This window comes from Pararge aegeria, chromosome 9, assembly GCF_905163445.1.
Source record: "Pararge aegeria chromosome 9, ilParAegt1.1, whole genome shotgun sequence".
In the NCBI taxonomy this organism is placed as follows: Eukaryota; Metazoa; Arthropoda; class Insecta; order Lepidoptera; family Nymphalidae; genus Pararge; species Pararge aegeria.
Window position 1 is genome coordinate 3,219,119 of NC_053188.1, and position 25,104 is coordinate 3,244,222.

General features: G+C 35.9%; 1 protein-coding gene across 1 annotated transcript in view; it reads right to left on the bottom strand.

The window, feature by feature from the left end:
- The window catches only part of LOC120626632 (aminopeptidase N), a 38,115-nt gene extending 13,530 nt beyond the window's left edge, over positions 1-24,585 (bottom strand). Inside the window, exons 1-4 of the mRNA XM_039894252.1 lie at positions 24,428-24,585; positions 5,724-6,458; positions 3,653-3,808; positions 917-1,216 (exon numbers count right to left, since the gene is read on the bottom strand). Coding sequence (XP_039750186.1) covers positions 917-1,216; positions 3,653-3,808; positions 5,724-6,439 — 1,172 coding nt within the window. The 5' untranslated portion in view covers positions 6,440-6,458; positions 24,428-24,585. The remainder of the gene's footprint in view (positions 1-916; positions 1,217-3,652; positions 3,809-5,723; positions 6,459-24,427) is intronic.
- Positions 24,586-25,104: the final 519 nt, after the last annotated feature.

Here is a 25,104-nt window from a genome sequence, read left to right on the forward strand (position 1 = left end):
CCAATAGTATCCCAAAGGCGTGTAAAATCCACCAATCCGAACTTGGCCAGCGTGGCGGATTACGGATCCAAACCCTTGGGAGGAGACCCGTGCCTTACCGTGGGTTGGTAATAGGCAGATAATGATGAAACGGAACTTCACAATTAATGGCGACGAAACGTCACAATTAATGGCGCCATTTTTACTCTGCTCTGAGACAACGAGACTAGAGACTTAGATAAAGCGTTTGGAAACCACTTCACTCTAGTGTTTACGAATATATTTACCGCCATCATCTCACTACTATATTATATATTTATTACGTATCTAAGGGCTCGTTCACATAGATCATCCGATTTTACAGGATCCATTGTAACTGATCCGTCGCTACTGGTAATATTCACACAGCATTTTCAGGACCGTTTTTACTGATCGGTCTCTACTGGAGGATATTCGCACAGCATTTTCAGGACCGTTTTTAACCGACGGTACTAGACTTTCGTTCTTCAGTGTATCGTCTACTTTCTACGAGGATGGACGTTGTAAATGGCGGCTGTGTGCAGCACACTGCGCACCCCCGTGCAACTCCCGAGCCAATAAAACGGATCAGTATTTCTGTTACTGGATACGGAATACCTACTGTCATGTGTGTGAACTGGCTCATACAACTACATATGCTAGTAACATATACGTTTATAAGGACCTGTGAAACGGACTTTCTATGTGAACGCGCCCTAACAAAATCTTCTTGGCGGCGGAATGACGTTTTGTGACGGGCTCTGTTACAAAAAGGTCTTAAGCTAAAATGCTATGCTCGTCTTTGTCAGCGGGTCGTAACTTGCAAAAGCTGAAGACTCAGCAATTATAAATTCCCGAACTGTCCCTACTCAGAAGGTCGACAAATATTTAATAAAATTATATAAGTTATAAGTCTTACCTGAAAGTCAATAATCCCCAGTTCTCCATCGCACCAGCTTTGAAATCCGGTAAAGCTATCATATCTATCTTCGGCAATGGAAACTTTATCTTATAGTATTCTTCGAGAAACTTCAGAATCTTTGGCCCGATATCCAAAGCGTAGGCTGCAGATGGCAATGCTTCCTTTCTAGCCCAAACCGAGAAGTTATTCTTACTGTCAGTCATATTAGCGAAGTCGGTAACTACGAAAGCTACTAAATACGTTGACATTGGTAGAGACTCAGCATAATGGTCCCACGTGTAATCCGACAGAATTTCGCTGTGAAAGAAGAAATAGTTTTATAAAAGTTAGTTGGTTTTTTTTTTCTTAAATTTGTTTTTATCTTAGTGATAAATCTGCTTCTTTCCATAAATCTCTGCATAGTTGTAGCACTTAAGCAGAGTGCTAATGTAAAAAATAAAATAATTGTTCATTATTCAACTCGGCATAAGAACTTTTATACGATAAGAACATTGTTTTTTTTTAGGTAAATATCCTTGAACGTAAGTCCGTCACATCTATTGGCATATACACGCATGTGGTGGAGAGTATCTAGTTTTATTTTGGTTATACAATATAAATATATATTAAAGTAAATAATAATATACCTAACATGATTCCTAAGGTAATTCTTGACCTACCGATACATACATTTAAAAAATGTGTAAAAACACATCTAATACAGCGAGGTTACTATACATTTGATGAATTCCTTAATGACAAGGTAGATTGGAAGCAGCCAGCCTCGCTCTCATCTCCCGCAAGATAGAAAAATGATTGTAAATGTTGATGTTGGAAAAGAGCAACCACTGAGTTTCTTGCCGGCTCTTCTCGGTAGAATCTCCTTTCCGAACCAGTGGTAGAGTCACTACAAACATACATACTTGAAGTTTCAAAAGTGCTTATAAAGTAGGCATACTTGAAATAAATGAATTTTGAATTTGAATTTTAACGGGTATATTCAATGTAACAATAAATATGAAAAATAATTACAGTTATTGAACAGTATGCAATTGTTTATCAAAGCATTAATCTTAATTTATGGACGGCTAAGCCTGATTAAATCTGTTATATGGGGATGCAATTAATCATTCTATTATTAATAATTTCATTTCAATATTAAAATGTATAGTATCAACAATTATTTGAGCACAGCATTTATCAAAACGAATATTTGTTACGGTGATTTTAATGTCAATATTATTTGAATGGATTACCACGTTGTAAATCAACCTTCACATTTATTTTATCAAGTAAAATTTGATGCAGGTTAATAGTTAAAGGATTTAACCAACATTTTGATAACTTTGAGCATTTAGGACCTTACGAATAAATGTGGCATAACGTCGTAATATAGGTTGTGTCATGAACCATATATAATTGTACCATAATGAATCCTAGAGCTTAAATATAAGTGAAATGAAGGTGAGAAGAATTATTTTTTATTTAAATAAATATACTACGACAATACACACATCGCCATCTAGCCCCAAAGCGTTGCTTGTGTTATGGGTACTAAAATGTCTAATGATTATTTTTATGAATTATATACATAAATACTTATAATATACAAAAAAACACCCAGATACAGAAAAACATTCATGTTCATCACACAAACATTTTCCAGTTGTGGGAATCGAACCCACGGCCATGGACTCAGAAAGCAGGGTCACTGACCCCTGCGCCAGTCGGCCAAATTGATGATGATTGATGATTTTGAATACCATACACATCATTCAAACGTAATCTTTGGGTACAATTGATTTCGTTGGTTGATATAATATTATGATGCGGGATTACCGTCGCCCCTTTCTTATAAATTGGTTGCTGTTAAGTGGTTCTAGCTTATTATACTCTTGTTTATTATTAGACAAAGTATATAATGATTCCTTTAGAAAATAAAATGGCCACTGCCACTCTTTTGTTGGATAAAAGCCAAGCGTTTCATTATGTCTCTCACGACATTCTATTATAACACTAATAAAGTATCAAGAAAATTGTTTACTATTTGTAAGAAAATAAAAACGGCGACAGACTAAGATGGAAATCTTTATCACGACTAGATTGATAGGTAGGACAAGGAATATTAACGTTGAAATATTTATTTACTTTACAGGAAACCAACGTTGTTTACATTGCTTTAGATCTAATATTTTGTTGAAAATATGAGCTATCATTGTATCTTTACCCCAACCTCAAGCTACGTGTGCGTGTATTTTTAAATTTGAACATTCTGAAACCATAATTTAAAAAAAAGTAATAAAAGCTATGAAATAGAAGAGGATTACATAGAAAATTGTTTATTGAATTTACGCTTGAAACACAGAGTGGAATATAAAAAAAATAAGTCAATCGTTGGTAAGATTTTTGAAGCTAAGACAATTCTATTAAAAGTGAGGAATGCCAGCTTGCCGATTGAACCGCGCAAGGAACAATGGAAAGGAACGACAGTCTGAAGTCACCTACACACGCGTTCACTCTTTTATTTATGTTATTGTTATTTTTATTCATTGAAATAATTTCTGTAATTTTCAATTAATTCTTATAATTAAATTAATGATTTTTTTAAAAGTCTTTTGTTCACCGCCATATCGTGTCTATATTCAATTTTCTGATAAAATTTGTTTTAATTACACTAAATGATGTATAAGAAAGTACCTGTCCAACACGTTTAGTTACAAATTCAATAAAAGAGGTTAATAAATTTAAACTTACTGTGCCTCTCTTCCAACGATGTTCATATTGGAGATGGAGGTTAGGTTGTTCGGTCGGGCTATACTGATGGTGAACTTTGCCTTCAAAGCTGGCTCGTCCCAACACGGGAAAGCACGGCGGGCGTCCGTCGCTTGGAACTGTGTAACTGCTATCCATCTGTGGTGGTAACCAATACTTAATATATTTTAATTAGCGCAGTAAGAGAGATGATATTTATTAAAATATTTGCCAACAATAACCAAACTTTTCTTATTTTATAGCTTCTACCCGCGTGCTTGTAAATATATAAAGATACAGCTTCGCTCGTTAGCCATTTTCAATTTCCCTCGGAAACTTCTTAAGGAATCGGGATAAAAGGTAGCCTATGTTCTTTTCCATGCCAAAGGCTACATGCATGATCCGTCATCCAAATCCGTTCATCTGTTTTAGCGTGATCGAGTAACAAACATCTACACTTTCACATTTATTATATTACTAGATGTGTCCTGCGGCTTCGCCCGCGTAATTTTGTGACGCAGCGTACTGCTACATAGTCTACACCTATAGTCAAATATGAGATTTTGAGATTTTTTCTCAAACTTTTATTTAACTTACGTAATTTTTTTTTTCAATGAAAAGTATACTATGTTATTTCTACTACCTCCAAGAATATGTATGAAAAGTTTCATGAAGATCGGTTCAGTAGTTTTCGCGTGAAAGCGTAACAAACAAACTGACATTCACATTTATAATATTAGTAAGGATAGGGATAGGGATAATGACGGACCAAAAAGACACCTAATTGTATGTTGGAAACCATTGCTAATAAACAAAGCAACACTTTGCAGAGAGTTCAAGAAACATGTCCTACAAAGTGCCCCTCCGTGTCCATAAAATAAAGGTGTAGGTATTTAGCCTCATGTGCAAACACTGGTGTACAAAATAGTAAATGAAAATAAATAAAAAAGAAACAGTTACACGCCGTAAAATTTAACCATCTGGAAACTCTGCTGATGAATAATAGATCAAGGTTTTGAGTGGTCAAGGCCGATAGCATGGGGTTTGTGACCAATGACCCATGCTAAAAGAAGGATCAGCGTAAGTAGACCCCCTGTCATACACAGATAGGATCAAGTCCAATCCCGGAATTCGATGGCGACATAAAACCGAGCATAGATATTCCTAAACCAGGTATATTTTGTATGGACATCCGTCAGTTAAAACAATGAATTCGAATGATGTATTAAATATATTTTTCCTGCCAGACCTAAATTTCACTGGCATTGCAGAATCAAACAATAATATATTTTCCTCTTTTTACATTGAAGACGAACTACCAGTGCCAACGAAAACAATACGACAAGTCTCACTGGCGATAAAAATAATTAATTTCACATTTAAATGCGAACCGACATTGGGTCATTGGCGGAACTTAAACGCTTACAAGAGTACAAGGTGCGCATAGTAAACATGCATTCTGACTTCCTATAAGGAATACTAAGATGGCCCATTATGAAGCGGAGCAAAATTTCCGCATGGCATACTTTGTTTTAATTCCCGGTTGTTTTCACTAACACACGAATATTGATCGTTATCTATTATATATTTATATTTTCAGTTCGCTCATAAAGCACGCCTTCATTTCCACTTTATTCAATTTTATTATAGATATGCTGATCCAGGTAAATAGGTGTTACTGAAAAAAATATTTAGATCTTAACTGTACCACGCTAAAATGGCATGCAAATTGTTATCAGGGTAGGCCTTCTCACATTAGACCAGCATGGTAGATCTTAGTTACATATTATATCCAATAACAGGTCTCTTACTACTCGAAAAGGCCAAAATGAAGTTAACTTAGCTGATGTCGTATTTACTAGATTATTGGGCTTGATTACATTTGATTGCGAACGGAGTCATTTCGAAGCCCTTTTTGAAGAGTTATTTCTTCTCATAGATCAAAATAGTTTTCAAAATATAATATAGGCTAGTAATAATAATGTAAAATACAAATGACCTCCGTTTTATATGCCCTAAAAAGAAATTGTTGAAGAAATTATTTATATAATACAAGGGTTAAAGCTGATATTACCTTTTATCTTTTTTCTCTTCATACAAACTTCTGTAGAAGCCATGAAGGTTGTCATTAAGAATTCCCGTGAATGTTATATTCAAGACATACTGTTGTCCGGCAATAAGGTCCTCCGCTGTTGTTAATATGTGAAACTGCCTCGGCACATCTTCTGTTCTTCTCACAATCTTCACTGCCTTACCATCCACTTTCTTATACAGTTCAATTTTATGAAAACTTAATTCTACACCGTGAAAAGTAACAGTATTAGTTTTATTTTTAACCGTTATAACAATGCTGACTTCACCATCAAAAGTGAAGTTACCCTCAAATATATATGGAGTTAGCCTCAAGATATACCTATCCGGTTTGATATTATTCGGTAGTCTAACGTCTTTAACGGCATTCTCGTTTTCACTTGTGGTTATTTCGACTGTATTAGTTGTGCTTTCGACTAATGTAACACTTTTACTATTTTCAGTACTTAAAGGTATAACTAGTAATTTAGATTGATCACATATGTGTTCATATTTGGTGACGTTAGCCAAGTGATCAGTCCTTGGGCAGGCTGCAAAGTTGTACACTATGAACGCTGTAGCCACCAGCGCTAGGGCGAATATAACGAGTATTACGAAGGTGAGGCTCTTGGAAAGGTAAACGCCTCGCTTGGTCTTCGTGGAGAAGTCTGTCTGGAGGTTGCCGTCCATTATGGTCAGCGGTTCTCGTCCTTGGGTCATCACAGCGCCATCTTCGTGTCTGTAAAGAAATAAATATTGTTAACGTTGATAGACGGCGAATTTGTTTTGACTGTTTTCATTACGTTCAAAATTAGAAATTTTTGCTACTATCTTTTTATATTGTTTTTACATAAAAGCCACTATTTAGGGAAATGACGTAACATCCAGACTACCTATAAGGGTTCTGTAAGTGGTACTGGCTTTCTAAATAATTTATCTTTATGAAAGTGTTATTTACAGAAGCTGAAGTCTTAAACTTTTATTTTTGGGGACCGTTACTAAATTTGGAAACAACCATGTTTTTTAGTTATTTGACGGCCGATTGGCGTAGTAGGCAGCAACCCTGCTTTCTGAGTCCAAGGCTATTGGGTCGATTCCCACTACTAGAAAATGTTTGTGTGACGAACATGAATGTTTTACAGTGGGTTTTTATCTGTATTTTATAAGTATTTCTTTGTATTGATCGTAAAAATATCAGTCACTAAGAACCCATAACACCCTTAGTACCGATAACATAAGCGACGCTTACTCTGGGGCTATATAGCGATATGTGTATTGTCGTAGTATATTTATTTATCTACTATAAACAGACAGATTTGTCTGGTGGGAGGTTCACCCGCTACTATCCGTAGAAACCGGTTTTTTTCTATATATTAGCACTTGACCGCAATCAGACCCGAGAATAAGTCACGACGCAGCTTATGATGATGCCTTGGAGATGCCTATACACTCTTGATTTTAAGGAACCCTATTATTGGTATCGGAGAAGGCATTCCAGATCTTTGAGGTGCGAATTAGGAATGAGGAAGCAAAACGCTTTATGCAAGTCCATGGGATATTGATTACGAAGCGGTGCAGATCCTTACAATTCCTTGCAGTTCGATCGTAAATAGTACGAAATTCAAATTCAAAATTCATTTATTTCAAGTAGGCCTAATACAAACACTTTTGAAACGTCAAGTCTGTCCGTGTGTAGTGACTCTACCACCGGTTCGGAAGGCAGATTCTACCGAGAAGAAGCCGGCAAGAAACTCAGCAGTTGCTCTTTTCCAACACCAAAAATTTACATTTTACATTTTAACATTCATTTTTCTATCTTGTGAGAGATGAAAGCGGAGGCGGATGCTTCCAAGCAACCTTGTCATTAAGAAACTTTTCAATTGTATAATAACCTCGCTGTAATAAATGTGTTTTAACACATTCTTTAAACTTATGCAGTGGTAGGTCCAAAATTACCTTAGGAATCATATTATAAAAGCGTATACTCAATCCCACAAATGACTTCTGCACCTTTCGCAGACGATATGCAGATGTCACTAATTTATGACCATTTCTTGTAAGTTGACTGTTTATATCCACTTTTTGTTTATAAAGACTAATATGTTGTCTTACAAATACTATATTGTTATAAATATATTGCTACCGTAAGTATACCAATTTCTTTAAATTTTTCATGGAGGGATTCACGTGATTTAAGTTTATATATTGACCGTACAGCTCTTTTCTGCAATATGAATATAGTTTCAATACGATATAGGTTATCGGATTTAACTTAAATGGGATACCTACTCCTAACAAGTTAGCCCACTATCATTTTAGACTGTATCATCTCTTACTTCCAGGAGATTGCAATAAAAGGCTTACTTTAAATGGAAGGAAAAACTATTTGCTAAAGTGGTTTTGAAATGAATGACTTTTGGATTTTGAGCACTCATGGCGCGATTTTATCCATCCAGATGATACAAACTATAGTTCTGTACTTTTCCAGTACTAATGGCATCGACCAAAAATATTGAATAGGTAGTTATAATATACTCATTGTTCACCTACAGATTAGTACAATTGGTTTTATTTCAAGTCGGGCTATTTTAAAACAGTTTTATAAAGTGAATTACGTGTTACTATTGACGACAGGTTGTATTAGGCAAAAACTCTCTAGGTGGAACTGACGAAATTTCATAGTTTTAATTAAATTATTAATATAGATACAAAGTTAAGATTGCTTTGTTAAATTTAAGAAATATTTTTGTTAACCCTTTAGGTAATCGAGAAAGGTTATGAATTTATGAAAAACATGCTTAAGTACATAATATGTATTTTGTATACTCCACGTGTTCAAGTGACATTAAACAAACATTACGTATTACATCTTTGATCACGTTGCCGACTCACGTTCTAAGTTCATCGGCCCTTAATTAATCCCTTTGGATAAAACTGTTATGAAACTCTCATAGTAACTATATCGTTTGATGTTAATATAAACAAGCACTTAAAAGATAAAACTTTACACTTAAAATTCTACGGCACAACCCGTTTTGCACCCTCGAGTGATAGTGTAAAAGTTGTTTTTTATTTCATCGTATTTGAAGAACTAACTGTAAATAAATACCTGTAAATATTAGCTATAACAAAATTCATCATTACCGGCTAACTAAAGGGCAAGGGTCTCCTCCCACAACGAGAAGGGGTTAAGTCCACCACGCTGACCTAGTGTGGATTGGTGGACTTCACACACCTTTTATAACATTATGAAGAAATCTCAGGTATGCAGGTTTTCTCACGATGTTTTCCTTCACCGTTGAAACAAGTGATATTTTAATTGCTTGGAACGCACATAGCTTAGAAAAGTTAGAGGTGCGTGCCGGGATTCGAACTCGCTCCCCCGACAGTGAAATCGAGCTCCTCGAGTCGAGTTTCCCCGGCATTCCCCTCTTCCTAACCGGAGTTGCGTGCGATTTCAGTTTAAGCATTTGAAAAGCGGTGATAGCGCAGTGGGTAAGGGCTCGACTTAACTTTCGGGGGCCGAGTTCGAATCCAGAAGCACCTTTTTTTTTAGTCCTCTACAAGTTAGCCCTTGACTGCAATCTCACCTGCTAGTAAGTAATGATGCAGGCGAAGATAGAACTGGGCTAACCTGTTAGGGAGTATGGTAGTCATATCCCTAATCGGTTTCTACGCGGCACTGGGACAATAAATCGATTAGCGGCACATCTTTGTCGGTTGGGTGGTAGCTAGCCCCGGGCAAAGCCTCCCACAAGACCAGACCAGAAAATTAAAAAAATAAAAATTCTCTAATTGCTACTGCTGGGAATCGAAGCCAGAACCTCCTAGTTAAATTCACAGCGCTCACCGTTGCGCCAGGGAGGTCGACACTTCCGATGAGTACCTATTGAGTGTGAGTAATTCTTCACACAATAGAATCTTAAAAGCAAACAATTGCCTCTTGTTCGCCATATGTGCCAGTAGAGACTCAAAGTTAGCAGAAAAGATAAGCTCTGGGAGCCAAGGGAACAAGACTACTCCAGTTATCTATTATTCCATTTTTCTCATCTTGTCCTACACTATGACCTTCGTTATTTAAAAAGTGTGTCAATTAAAAAAACTCCTTTTATTTACTATGCATATTCAAATCCATCAAAAATGTAATTCCCCATTTTCTAGCGGCGGCCATCTTTAACTGATTTTCATTAAACATATGCTCGCACACGCACGTATGCCCAAACACACACACGCACACACACACATCACACACTCTATCTTTTTAAAGTACTTCTTATTTTGTTACAGTAATAATTGTCCGACCAAGCATCATCAAACATTTTTATTATGTCGATCAACATGAGGAGTATGTGTTGGCCGGCAACCAGGCCGTTCAACGCAGTTTTTCTAATAATAAAAAAAAATACAACAAACTACAGCCCGGGCACGAAGGTTTGAATTAAATGTAAATATCTTCCACTCATTTTCAAGTAGTTTCGAAAAATTACGGTTCACTAATATCCTGTATATCCATCCAGCTGTTGTAAGGCTTACGCGAAGAGTCTAATTATCGCTTTTTTATTGCAGTTACTGTAACGCCGAGCCGTGAACAGCGTTCCAACAGTTTATTGCTTACGTCACTTGCTCGTCAATCAACTGTAATTGCTATTGTGGGTGATAAAACGTCTTACACAAAACATCTTAAGAAGAATATTGTTCTATTTATCACTTCGAAAAAGGATTACTTACATCGCTTTAAGCGCTACGATTGAAAACACGGCCATCTATAGTGCATCTATATCTATGGACGGCAAAACAAAATCCTGTCTGTTGCTTGGAAGCAACCTTATATATTTATTTTATTATATATTTGATTATGTTTTTTAGTATTTGTTGTTATAGCTAGAGTGTTATAATAATCATTTTTTAAGTATTAAAGTTCATTATATTCGTTGGTTCGCTGTAATTCTTCTTCATAACTCTTCGTTCTATGTTCTTTATGACAATATATTGCAGAAAGGACATAATTTATTTTATTTTGAAACTTTATTGCACATTCATTGAAACAATACAAGAAACGCACAAGAAGAAGAAAATATATATATATCGGTGTGTGCAAAGGCGGTCTTATTGCATGAGCAATCTCTGACAGACAACCCTTGGTTAAAGTAATTGACTAACATGAAATCGGGACAAACAAACAATTCGTGTTTTATTTATCACGAAAATAAAAAAGAAGAAAAACTACAGATAAAATAGAAATATATATATATATATATATATATATATATGTATTATATATAATAAAAAAAATATATGTAACTACCTCTAAAATAATATCATGTTAAAGAGTATCAATCTGATAATATTAACATACAAATATTAATAATTTACTTAGTTAACTACTTTTTACGTCTTTTTAAGAAAAAGCTACCCCTTGACTGCAATTCTCAAAAGAAGAGTAGAAAAATAGTACTGCATTCGGACATTGAAAACTATAAAGGCTAGTTCAAACAAAGCTGCACACAAACGCAGAGAAGCAGGTTTCCCACAGACCACAAAGTAATCACTGTTTCGTATTCGATTGAAATCTGGAAAAGTAATCAAAGGCATTCGTTGTGTGTGCCAAGTCAAAAGCTTAATCGAATTAAAAATCGGAACACAAAATTTGTCACAGATCTTCACAGATTGAGTGAAAGTTCATAATAATTAAGGTCGGGTAAGTTTTTTCGTATTTTGTACATTGACACCCTTTTTTGTCTCATCACACCAACCCATTACCGGCTACCTACAGAGCACGGGTCTCCTCCTACAATGAGAAGGGGTTAAAGCCGTAGTCCACCACGCTGGCCCAGTGCTGATTGGTGGACTTTACACACCTTTAAGAACGATGTTCTCCTTCCCCGTTCAGCAAGTGATATTTTAATTACTTGAAGCACACAAAGCTTAGAAAAATAAGAGGTGCTGGGATTCGAACTCGGCCCCCCGAAAGTGAAGTCGAGATCCTACCCAATGCTCTATCGCCGCTTCAATCTTCTTCTTTGTCTACGATTAAATTTCTGGTTTAGACAAAAAACCTCGAGATTTTGATGAACTTGTGGGGTCGCTCACTAAAAGAAACCTCAAACAATGAAGTTAAGAAAGAAAGAAAGAGAGTAAAACAATATATTTAACACGATACATTACAATTATTAACAACACCTTTGTTTTAGTTAAATGATCACCATTTTTCAAACAAGTGGTCGCTGGAGATCAGAAATGGATCACTTACGATTACAATAATTCGATAAATGTGCACGAATTTTAGCCAAGATTTCATTCAGATTTAGGCAATGTTTGAGACTCAGGTGGCATGTATCTGGACTGCCACATGCGTAACTACTGAAGTCTTAGATTTTGTTTTGATGTTTTTAGAATGTTTTATTGTTAAATAAAACATTCTAAAGACATTCGTGTCGTTATATTCAAGAGTCATTCTCAAAATCTGAAACTTCCGATTACGAACCGAAAATTTCAATATTGGATAGAAGCAGGCGTTACTTTGCGCAATTCCATGATATAGTTGAAATATAAGCTTAATTTGCTATCTGAACCCGTTACTTTTCGTGGAAAAAGCCAACTTTTCGCGGAGTATAGAAAATTAAGCTTAATTTTCATATCATATCCGAAAACTTTCGACAGCAACGGAATCATGTAACCTAAAGTATAGCAACAAGTTATCAAACAAAGTAGCTTATAAATAATAAATATTATTAATAAATATTATTATTGCACAGAGGCACATGATTCGTTATTAAATTAGTATTATTCAGTGCAATTTACAGATTGTTTCCACATGTTGTATCTGAATGTTAAGACAAATGTTCTCATAAAACCTTATTGTGTTATACCCCTTGTCCCTATATAATATTCATACGGTTTAACTATACGCTTTTTTCTCAAAAGTGCAATCATAAATCATATTTAGACTTGATTATAACAAACAACACACGCTTTCACATTTCTTATAACAAATGCTTCGCCTCATTTAGATTGAAGACTGGAAAAGTAATCAGGGGCATCTGTTGTGTGGTCCAAGTGAAACACATAACGCGATAAAACTACAATTGTTTCGTTGAGAGAGCTTTAGAAATCTCGACATCGGCGTTGGTTGAGCCGTAAAAAATATTCTCCTAAGTCTATTCTTTAGTAGTTTCTCTTATTGGTCTTGACGCAGACACTCCGGGTCTCAGGAAAACAGAAAATCGTTAATCCCGATTATCCTAGGTCAAACTGTATAAAATATTGAATTGTCATCGGTTCTTAATAAATATGCCAAATTTCGAGTTAATTCGACGTTTTGAAGGGGATCAAAATCAAGTTTAAACATTCCGTTATATACAAAAACTATTAGAATTGCGATTTAAATTTATTTTAAATTAAATCCTTAAAAAAAGGCTTTTAAAATTTTTAAGGTTCTCATGGACAAATAGCATTTGAGCGGCAAATATTTTTTTGGTTTAGTACTTAGTTTTGAGTGGTGATAGCCTCGTGAGACACTTCCTTATCATAAAAACTAATATCGATTATTAATAGTAGCAATTAAATAGCTTTAACGGTAAAGGAAACCATCGTAAAGACCCCTAAAGAGTTCCCTAGCGTAAGAATTATCAACAGTGTTCTCTAAGGTGTGTGAAGTCTAGCAATCCGAACGAGACCATCGTGTTTATACTACGGTCAAAATCCTTCTCATTCATAGGGGAGACCCGGGCGCTATAGTGGGCCTGGGCCAAGTTATAAAACTAGCGTTGTGCTCCTCTATACCTCTGTACGGCTAGCAGGGACAGCAAACATTTTTCGTTCCCAGGGAATGCAAAAAATGTATCATCTCCTACAGCTTAACAACTCTCCGAAGATGGGCGCACAAGTGGAATTATACCCAAATAAAATATGTGTAATAATAAACGGGAGTAAATTTCTCCTATTCTATGTTCCCGTGCTTTAGCAGGTGGACACGTTAATTATATCCCCTGTATGGGATATATTTGGGGGCTAGCATGGGCAGGATACAAAATTCCCTGAGGAAAGGATATAAATTTATCTTTTCCCACAGCTTTATCAACTCTCAGAGCACTGGCCCATAAGTGGAAAGAATATCCAAATAATATCACATATCTTATTAAACGGGGATGAACTTCTCCTATTCTATACCTTATCAGGGGATATAATCGGGGGATATATTTTTTATCTCCCGCCCGTGCTAGCCCTGCTCCATATGCTAGTTTGCAGATAGCAAGAAAATGAATTTAACTCTTTTGGCTTAGACATCGTACTATTTAGTACGTGCAGTCAATTAGGTCACAACCTCCCAGCGTTATTTATATTGCAGAGCTTTTCTCACAGCTTCTAGTATCGATAGACATCAGCTTTCATCACTTAGCAAGTATCTTCCGAAGATAAGTACATCAATTCAGCGCGATTTATTTTTTAAAGATTTTACTCTGTAAGTACTTGTCGGTTTTGTCTCGTGGGAGGCTTCGGCCGTGGTTAATTACCACCTTACCGACAAAGAAGTGCTGCTAAGCAATCTAGCGTTCCGGTACGATGTCACGTAGAAACCGATAAGGGGTATCGGTTTAATATAAATACTTCTAACAGGTAAGCCCGTTACCATAATAGACTGCATCATCACTTAACTGCAGGTGAGAATGCAGTCAAGGGCTACCTTGTCGTGGAATAAAAACGAAATCTTATTCAAAAATTATAGTTTGAACAGCTCGAGCCGATCATAATGAAATTTGGCCTAGCGGGCATCCCCGAGACAGACATAGAATTATTTTTATCCCCGGAAAATAACAGATGCATCAGAACTAGTTTACGTTACATATGATTGGTTTAACAGCTCAACCAATCGTAAATGTGTTTATTTTAAATCCGAGAAATTTAAAAAACTAAATTATAACAATGCAACTACACGAATACAGCCGCCAGGGCAGCTAGTATTATGGAAAATTATTCTGAAGCTTCAGAATCAATCAATCATGTTAAGTTACATACAAAGTACAAATGCAACTCTTTAAGATGTAATATGAAGATGGCATTGAAAAGGTCGTAAAAGTAAAGCCATCATACAAAATTGTAAGGTTTTTTTATACTTGGCATATCCTCAAGTGAGATTTATATTTCGATTATTACGATATCTGAATGCAAAAAAGGTTTGCAAGCCCTGCCGAGAGACTGAGGCCATTGTAGTACCTACTCAGGTATTAGGTTAACGGTTAGTATAAAATTCTTGACAACACTTTAACCACGATATTGTTTTAATTGGGCTAAACGAAAAGGTGATAGCCTAGTCACTAGGCTATTGCCGGCTAGGCTAGACTAGGCTCTGGTGTTTAGAGCTTAGGTCTCCTCTAGAAGAGGACCGAGTTTGATCACGCACCTTTAACTTCTCGAAATTATGTGCGTTTTTTTTATTCCACTACATGATAGCCCTCGTATCCAATATCAACTGATGGTAAGTGGTGATGCAGTCCCAGATGGTAGCGGGCTAACCTGTTAGGGAATTTGGCAGTTATATTAAATACATACCAGTTATATGGCTGAAACCTCCCCCCCAAAAAAGAATAATAAATTCTAAAATTGCGCCTGCTAGGCTTCGGTCGTGGCTAGTTAATATCCTACCAACAAAGACGTGCCGCTAAGCGATTTAGCGTTCTGGTACGATGTCGGCGACCGAATAGAAGTATTGGTTTACTATAACTGCCGTAGTCCCTAACCGGTGAGCCCGCCACCATTTTAGACTGCATCATCGCATACCATCAGGTTAGATAGCAGTCAAGGGCTAACCTGTAATTAAATAAATAAAAACACAATGAGAGTTTGAGAAAATAATTAGAATTCCCGTGTTCCAATCATCATTATCATCAGCTTATTAAAACCCCACTGTCTCGTCTCTTATAGGAGAGAGGGTTTTGGAGAATAAACCCACCACGCTGCTCACATATATAAATGATAATAGCCGGGACCGACGGCTTAACGTGCTCTCTGAGGTACGGGGTTGACACCACCAATTTCCTAATTCCAGGCTGGTGCTGGAAATTCTTAAGCAGAAATACAACGCCCAACATCTCTTGGCCCGACCTTGGATTCGATACCAGGACCTTGTGGCTACCCGTAGTTGATCATGCTAACCACCGAAGTCTAGTTTTTCTTTCTTGTCTTATAGTGTAAAATCATCATTTTGTTACATTTAAGGGTAAACTTTATTTTCAAATTTTAAAGAAAATTCATCATCATATGAACCCATTTCCGGCCCAGTACAGGGCACGGGTACCCACAATGAGAAGAGGTTAAGGCCGTAGTCCACCACGCTGGCCAAGTGCGAATTGGTGGGCTCCAAGCACCTTTGAGAACATTATGATGACTCTCAGGCGTTCAGGTTTTCTCACGATTTTTTCCCTCACCGTTGAAGCAAGTGATATTTTAATAACTTAAAACGCACATAACTTGTAAATGTTGAAGCTGCGTGTTACGTGGTGGGATTCGAACTCGGCCTCACCCAAAGTGAAGTCGAGCTCTTACTCACTGGGCTATCACCGCTTAGAAAAAAAATTATAAAACGTTTTTTTAAAAGAAATCACTGTTTTTTTGTTGATTATCTCGCATTCGTTTTTATATAATTTCAAAACATACTTTACACTAATAAGTTAAGAAAAAATTTAATGTAGAACAACGAGTCCAATGAGACTCTGTTGAAAATGTTTTTTTACGCGTAACACAATAAGCCGCGGCGAATCAGGATATGAGGCCTCTTAAGCCCATATACTTACCGAGGCACTTCCTTCGCCGGAGTCTTATGACTTCCTATTAATTAACACCACGTGACGCGATGAACCATTGTTCTATACAGAGGCTAGAGCCCACCCGGCTGCGAGAGAAGGGGGGCGATTTCTGTGGTGGGTGACCGATAGAGCACGCTTGTCACTAGTTTGGGCAATGGGCTATATTTTAATAAGATTTAATTATATTCCCGAGCTATATGAACGTTGGGATGCTAAGGTGTTCGAATGGCGACCCCGAACCGATAAACGCAGCGATATTCCAGTAGAAAACGCGACTACAAATAGGTTGCTTAACTTATTTAAATGTTTTAATTTGAACCATGCTTTTTAGTGAACCAACTAGAATCACAGCAACCTCAGCATCTTGTTTGGATAATATTTTTTATAACTGTGATATCCTACATAAATCGATAATAACAATGGTAGCCCACCTCATGGTAAGTGGGCTACCATTGCCTATAAACAGAGCAACAGTTCGCAGGGCATGCCATAAACACATCCTGCAATACGTCTGTGTCCATCAACGAGGCGTAGGTGTTAATGTGTGCCTGTAATTACACCGGCGACAACGCCCTTCAGACCGGAACACAGCATTGCAACAATGCTGCTTTGCGGCAGAAAATAGCATGGAGGTAGTAGGTACTTCCCCGGACGAGATCTGTCACAAAACCTCTACTACAAATTAAGCCCGACAGCAGAGTTTAAAACCGTAATAAACGCGGACGAAGGACGCAGACAATAGCTAGTACGATATAAACAACGCTCAAATTAATTGTAAAACTAAATATTTCACAAATATATTTGGTGTGGGAATCCACGTCCCACATCGCATTAGCACACGTGTCCCGTAGGACGCGTGTCCGTCTACTCTTACACGTTTACTAAAATATAATTTAATACGTACAACTTTAGTTCAGTCGCAATCGCGGTCCTAATTTTTTTTAATGTCTAGGATAATAACATCAATCTATTACCGAACCAAGGGTTAAGCCTCAAACACATACATATCTTTAATATGTTATGTTTAATATGTACTATATTATATGTTTATTTTATGTTAATTTAGTTTATAATCCTATTTTTATTAATGTTTGTTGTACCACCTACTAATTTCGTATAGCATTTTCTGGTATGCCTTTTGTCGCCTGGAAGAGATCGCTATTTAGAGATAAGGCCGCCAAATTGAACGGTCTACCTTATTGTGCTGATGTATTTGTATCTCTGTAAATTTTCTCTGTGGTGTACAATAAAAGTGTATTCATTTAGTTAGTTTTAAAAGTTTAGTTTTAAAGTTATATTGTTCGTTTACATTTGGAGGCGGGTTTCCTATTTATTTAATAAATCATATATTTTCATTATCAAGGACTCATAAAGTTATGATGTCACTTGTATGAAACCTAAACAAAACGTTCTAAGCACATACCTATTTACCGTTAAGGCTAATAATCTAGCAATAGTCGTAGTGCAGGTACCAGGGATGTATAAGTACATACAACTCGTCTAGCTTGCCTTCGCCAAGTAGGTAATGTCAGGTCAGTTTAATTAGAACACTGCATGTATGGCTTGCTTTGTTTTCAGAAACTTATTCAATACTTTTGTAGCACACCGCTACTTTCCTTCATTAAAAATATTTAAACAAGTTTTGAGAAATATTTTATATCTATAAGGCTATCAAAAGAGCACTATCAAAGGATTTTTCCTGATATTTTTATCATAAATTCACGCGTAGGAGATAAAAAAAAACAACTGACATTAAAAGGTACTACGAATTATAGCACAATTTTTTTAGTCTAATTTTTTCATCTTTTCTATGTTGCACATATTACGTTATTTTATGTAAGTTCACAAATATTCGTCCTCTTTTTATTTTTCGTTCTTGTATGAAGTGTACACCATTGGCTGCCGTTGTAAACCAAAAAAAACCGTGTATAATGACTGATTTCCGCTTACACGAACGTGACGTGTGTACACTAAAAAGCATTGTACGTGTAAGAGTAGTAGAATCTTGAGATCAAAGTATAATGTGGGCAGCGTTATATAACACGGGTATGACCCACACAATAGCGTTCTCAATATGCGATTGTTGAGCAGGGCTCATTGAATCGCAAATTTCGCTCACTACGACCCGCTGCCTTACTAACGCGGCCGGCGTCTCTTTGGCTTTGCTGGGGCCCTGGTCACAATCGTATATAAATATGTATGACGTTAGTTGACCAACAAAGGGACCTTGAATTTTTTTATTATTTTTCCACTATGTGTTAGCCCTTGATTGCAATCTCCCCTGGTGGTAAGTGATGGCTGGATTATGGCATTTATATTAAACCCATACAACTAATGGGTTTCTACGCGACATCGGCCAGCCGAGAAAAGTGGCGGATGCTCGTGGGGCGTGTGATATCTGCCCTCAAAGACGCTTCATGATGACCACCGTCAAGAGTATAGCGACAAAGAAGAAGACGCGACATCGCTTGGTGGCAAGTCTTTGTCGGCAGGGGCAACAAGCCTCGGCCTCGACGCCTCCCACAAGACCAGGCCAGAGAAAATTCAGATACTAAATATTCCTAATGTGCCCCTGCTGGGATTCGAACGCGAGACCGCAAACTTAAAACCACAGCGGTCACGCTGCACCAGGAAAGTCATTAAAGAAACCTTAGGATGACATCATCATCATCATCTCCCATTGCTGGCCCAGCCTTTTGGGATGTATCTGTTCAAAATTTTAGAGCCTCCAATGTTAAAACATAGTAGTTTTATTTATTGTTTTTTTATTCTATATTATTATATTTATAAACTTCGACAGCCCCTTCAATCTTTATCATATCTACAGTAACTTTGAGCAGCATTCAAAATAATTGAAATCTACTTCACCGGGAAATTAAATGCATTATTTCAAGCATTTACTACTTTACTTATTATTTATGATCAATGAATAGAAGACATTGAATAGATTATCTGGGTCACTGTTGTAAGACGGCAAAAAAGTCACCGTAAGAAATGTATGGAAAGATAACCTTCTACCCTTAAGTATAACTTACCTACATTTCTACGTAAACCTAACCTTAAGGGTAACCACTTATCAAAGCATTTAAGTAAAATTAACCTAATGTTGCTTGTTTTAGAGTCGCGTATTCTGTTAGTAACTTTATGCTTTAAATCAAGCCCGCTAAGTACCATTTTACTTTGAAAATTCTGTGTTTCTTTTCTCAAAAATGGATCTACGATTCCGAGCACACCGTTCTGACTTAAAGTTTTCTGCTAAGGAATTGACTTGTGATATATCATCTACCTATAGGTTGATCAAAACTTTAAGAAACGAGTAATATTTGAATTAAACTGTTTGTAACATGAGAGAAAGTAACAATAACACTTGATATCCATTTTTATCTTTTAAACATCCACGTCGGTAAATACATTGTATCAAATTTACGACGTCACGAAACCTACCCTACTTTTAATCTATTTCCATAACATTGAAATGAGAATTTTAAAAGACTAAACTAAAACTGGTTTTATAACGGTCTGATTTCGACCGTTAAACTTTAAAAAGTTAATCTATACTTATAATATAATGATAAATACAACTGTATTTATTTTAGATGAGAAATGATTTTAGTCGCTATAGATATTCCAATAAACTGAATGTGGAAGCAAAAAATAAAACTATTTATTGATTGACTAAATCTTGAAATTACACACATGGTTTATATAAACAAGTACATTATTTTAGGAATACCCTATTAAAGAAAGAAACATAGATTAAAGATATTGTGAAAACATAAGCTATACAAGTTATAACTTTGTTTGATTTACTTTTTCTAATTAGTGAATGAAAAGTAAACTAGATAATATTAAATAAGATTAGTCCAAGTAGATATACCCTAGTCGTTAGGACTTCAGCTTTACTTGATGATGATGATAAAAGAATAATTTATTTATAAAAAGTATAATTAAAATTTTAGTAGCTTATTCAATAATCAGCTACTAACGTTATATTAATTTATGAGTTGAACTGCAAGTAAACTGATATCATTGTCAATGCGATGACAGGTAATATCTTCCATAATAATCCCCTATTATATTATAGTACAGCTTATAAAAGATTTAACGTTATTTTCATCCAATTGCTAAGCTCAAATCACACTGACTGTACTCACGCAACAAATAAATAAATCCCACTGCCTATAGATAAGATACCCAAAGAATAGCTAATAAATCGGAACGATATCAAGCTTTTAATAAAAGGGGCCCGACGCACCCCCTTGCATGACCCTAACGTGGCATAGAACACCACGCTGTCCTATTGTTACACTATTCGTAGGTTCACCATAATGAGTTGGAAATTAGCCAGGACTATTCTTGCATCATAACCGTTAGATAAACTTTATAAATAATTAAAATGTTTATTTTTGTTGCAGCGTTAATACTTTCACTCAAACACATGTGATTTTTTAAATGCATGCCAGCATGCAAGAAACGGAACCAGTCAGTCCGTTTTCTGTCTTTCTATCTGCCCGTCCGTCTGACCGTTTGTCGCCGCCTTTTTTCGCAGGGACAACTTGATTTTAATACGTTGAAGCTCATACCGAACAACAGTCAATTATATAATAGAATAAATTACAAGGTACATCTTGTAAGAGTTGCTTTAGGAGGTTAAGCATTAATTCGTATCAAAATTCAGTGGCTGATTATCAAACCTAAACTAAACTAATTACTTTCATATGAAATTTTTTTTTATTTTTAGTCGCATTTACCTATATATTTAAAAAAAAATAAACAACTTTTTATTTAACGCACAATTGCAAATTGATAAATATTTTTGTACCATGAAGCCCCGTGGCATAGAAAATGCAAATAAACTTTTTTGTCCCGGTTTTATTCACTCAAGTCATAGTATTTCTACCTAAAGGGCCCTTCTCCCCTTGTAAAACGTGAGGAATACAAAGGGCCCAGCGCAACCAAAGTTTAGTATTATTATAGTGAGGCAATAAAGAAGCAACCAGTGCTCACATTGTCAAAAGCTTCGTTCAAAATTAAAACGTAACGTATTATTAGGGTGTGACAGTTTGGACGAGTTTGTAATGCCACTACTTTTCAATTCAGTAATTTATCTCTACGTGCTGCAGTTACTTAACGCGTAGTACTAAGGTTATTTTTTAGTATTTAAAAAAAAAACTCTCTGACTAAGCACTATATTTAAAAAAAAATCATTATAGCTGTACTACATATTTAGCAAAATCTATTTTTGTGAATTAAAATCCTGAGAGCACCTAATCAGCGTTAAATTCAGAAAAAAAAAATTAAAGTCTACAAAAAAATTGTTTGTTTGTTCCTTCTTTCACGACCTAAATAAGCAACAAATAAACTTTTTTTTTTTTTATATATTATTTACTAACTGCCGTTGAACTGTTTTATTTTCGTAGGTTTTTGGCCGAGAACAGAGAAAATTAAAAAAATTCTACACAACACTAGTAACGAACGTTCTGTTTTAACATGTTGGACATAATATTATGAAAATTAAGCTTAATTTTCACAATATATCATGGAATTCCGCAAAGAACTCGTCTGCTTCTATCCAATATGTTTTGAACATAAGGTAATTCACTAGAACAGTATAGTCGATTAGTATTCACTCTGATGCTAGAAGGCTTTAATAAAATACGTTTGACACTTGCTGAGAAGAACCTAATTTTCTTTAACGGTTAAAATTAAATCCTTCTTTTGAGAAGCGCAGAGCAATGAATATTCATAATTTGTGATTTGTATAGAGATGGCTTATGGGCCGCAGAGTTTAATTTACTATTTTAGTATCCCAGCACGATGCACACAAATTGGCAACTTTGATACTTTAATCCTGGATTCAAAGAATTTCAGCGGACTTAATAAGAAAGTACAGTTCTTGCGGGGGCACTTGCATATGAACCAGTCTATTGAAAAACCTGGAACTTTGTTTGTTTCATATCCCGAGAGATTAAGAAATTTCCCCCGTCGTCTATGCTAGTCTCCAGAAAGCAAGCTAGAGGAAAAGCTGGAAGCAATTAGTAAAAGACATAATACCAAAATGTATATAACTTGAGAAATAAAGGACTTTCATACAAACTTTAAGTTCTTAGTTCCAGTCACAGTAGAGGAGGTAGTATTTCCATTAATAATGAAACAGGTGTTCCTTGAATTTTAACTCGAAGCCCGAATAAGAAATTTCACGTAAATCATCATAATCAACCTATACCCGGTCCAATACAGGGCAAACACAGGTCTCCTCCCACAATGAGAAGGGTCCACTACCCTGGCCCAGTGCGGATTGGTGGACTCCACACACCTTTGAGAACATTATGGAGAACTCTCAGGTATGCAGGTTTTCTCACGATCTTTTCCTTCACCGTTGAAGCAAGTGTTATTTTAATTGCTTACAACGCATATAACTTAGAAAACTATATTATATATGTATACATAGCTACATATGCAAATATATATCTTATATCTTCAAACGAGCAATTCTTGTATATATATAATTGGAATCTCGGAATCGGCTCCAACGATTTTCATGAAATTTAGTATTCAGGGGGGCGATAAATCGATCTAGCTAGGATTCATTTCTAGAAAATGTCATTTTATTTGTGTTTTCCGGTAATAACCGATTTGGTGCAACGAAGTTGCTCGGGTCAGCTAGTGTTTATTAATATGCACCACCTACCTCTCTTCTTGAGCTGTGTTTAACGCCTTTGGTTGCCTGGAAGAGATCGCTATGTAGCGATAAGGCCGCCAAATTGTATACTTTTTGTTAAATTTTTATTTATAATTTTTCTATATGTTTATGTCGTGTACAATAAAAGTGTATTCATATATTCAAAAGTTAGAAGTGTGTGCCGGGATTCGAACTCGCTCCCCCGAAAGTGAAGTCGAAGTCCTACCCACTGGGCTATCACCGCATCAATTTGGAAATTTGATGTTAATGACTGGATTACTTATTCACTGGATACAGGCGACTGTAGACTATTAGCGAAAATCACGCGTCACGTTTACAGTTACGGCTCGTGATACAAAGCTAATAAAGTTGTCTTAAAATACGCATTTACAAACAGAAAACGTCTTGAAAATTTCAAAGCGCCCGAAACCTCAAAGTGTATAAAAGTTCATTGTTATAAAATAAACAAACGAAGGAGAAAAGGCGAGCTCCATGGCGTAAACAAATTGAAGTTACAACCGCAATCATGGATTCACGGCCAAATTTTGCGCTGGCTGTACACTGTTGGAGTTTGGGAAATTTTGGTCGAAGTTATGCAGAATCAAAGACTTTCCTTTAATATTTTTTTAAGAACACTCCGTAACGTACCTCGCTGGCACAATGATTGGATGCCGGCGAAGTACGTTAAACAATTTATGAATCAAATGACAGACGATAAGGCGAAAATGTGCATTTCCTAATCAAACACACAAATCAAAAACTCCATATTTTAGGTTCTTCTAAGATAGTTAAATTAAACGAACTTTTGACTCATTGAACCATTAATTTACTCAAAACAAGAACTGCTACTTTTAATTACTTGTTAAAGGAACTATTTACTTAATCAAGAATTAATTTAAACATGTATAAGTTACTAAATTATAGATGAGTAAAACAAAAAAGAGAGGTAGCACTTAGTGAAAATACGTAAAAATAACATATTGTAATGTCCTTCATAAAATTGAAGTTCTATCCAATTTAGCCTATAAGTAACACTGTCTAATTAAGATAAAAGGCGATTTTTTTTCATAGTAACTAAACAAATCACTCATGTAGACCGGCTTAAAGAAAAATATACAGAAAGCGCGCGATATATTTTCCCAAGCTATATATATGTTTAGTTGTTTACATCTCATGACCGTTTAAAATGTCTTATGTGATTATAAATAAAGAAAAAAAAATTACCTTTGAACACGACATCCATTGTTTTCTTAGACTGAGGTTTTCGTGATTTAGTCTTTTCTTTACGTATGGCGGGAATTACGTCTCGGGCTTACAGGCGTCCGTACCGCGTCGTGGTTGGAATGAAACTAACTCCCTCCCAGCCTCTCAGTGGAAAGGGAGATCAGGGGTAACTTCACACGATAGGATATAAGAGTTTGATGGACACGCAATCGAGTTACGGCCTTCAATGTTCATTTCGGAGATGGCACTTTTATTAGACATCGATAGGGTTTTATTTACGTATGTTCACGTTTACGTTTACGCTATGATAATATAGTTTGGTCGCACATTGAAAATTTATTTTGGGCCTGAGTTACAATTTTTTTTTTAAATAAAAGGTTTAAAAAAGGTTTTAAAATGTTTGACTGATCGTTTCTTGTAAGAGCATATATAAACAAAGCATATTGCTGACGTGTACTTACTCGAAAAATCTCCAAATTTTTTGTTTTTATGTGCGCTTAGGAAAAATACTGCAGACACCTAGTAGCAGTACCTACTCATTCTAACCTTAGTATTTGTTTAACATATGAAACAGTTTCTTGACTATACTACAATCTATACCGCTGTATTAAAATTTCAACCATATATTAATTGTCACCGTTTTTATATAGATGTAGTGCGAAAGGATCATTACAGAG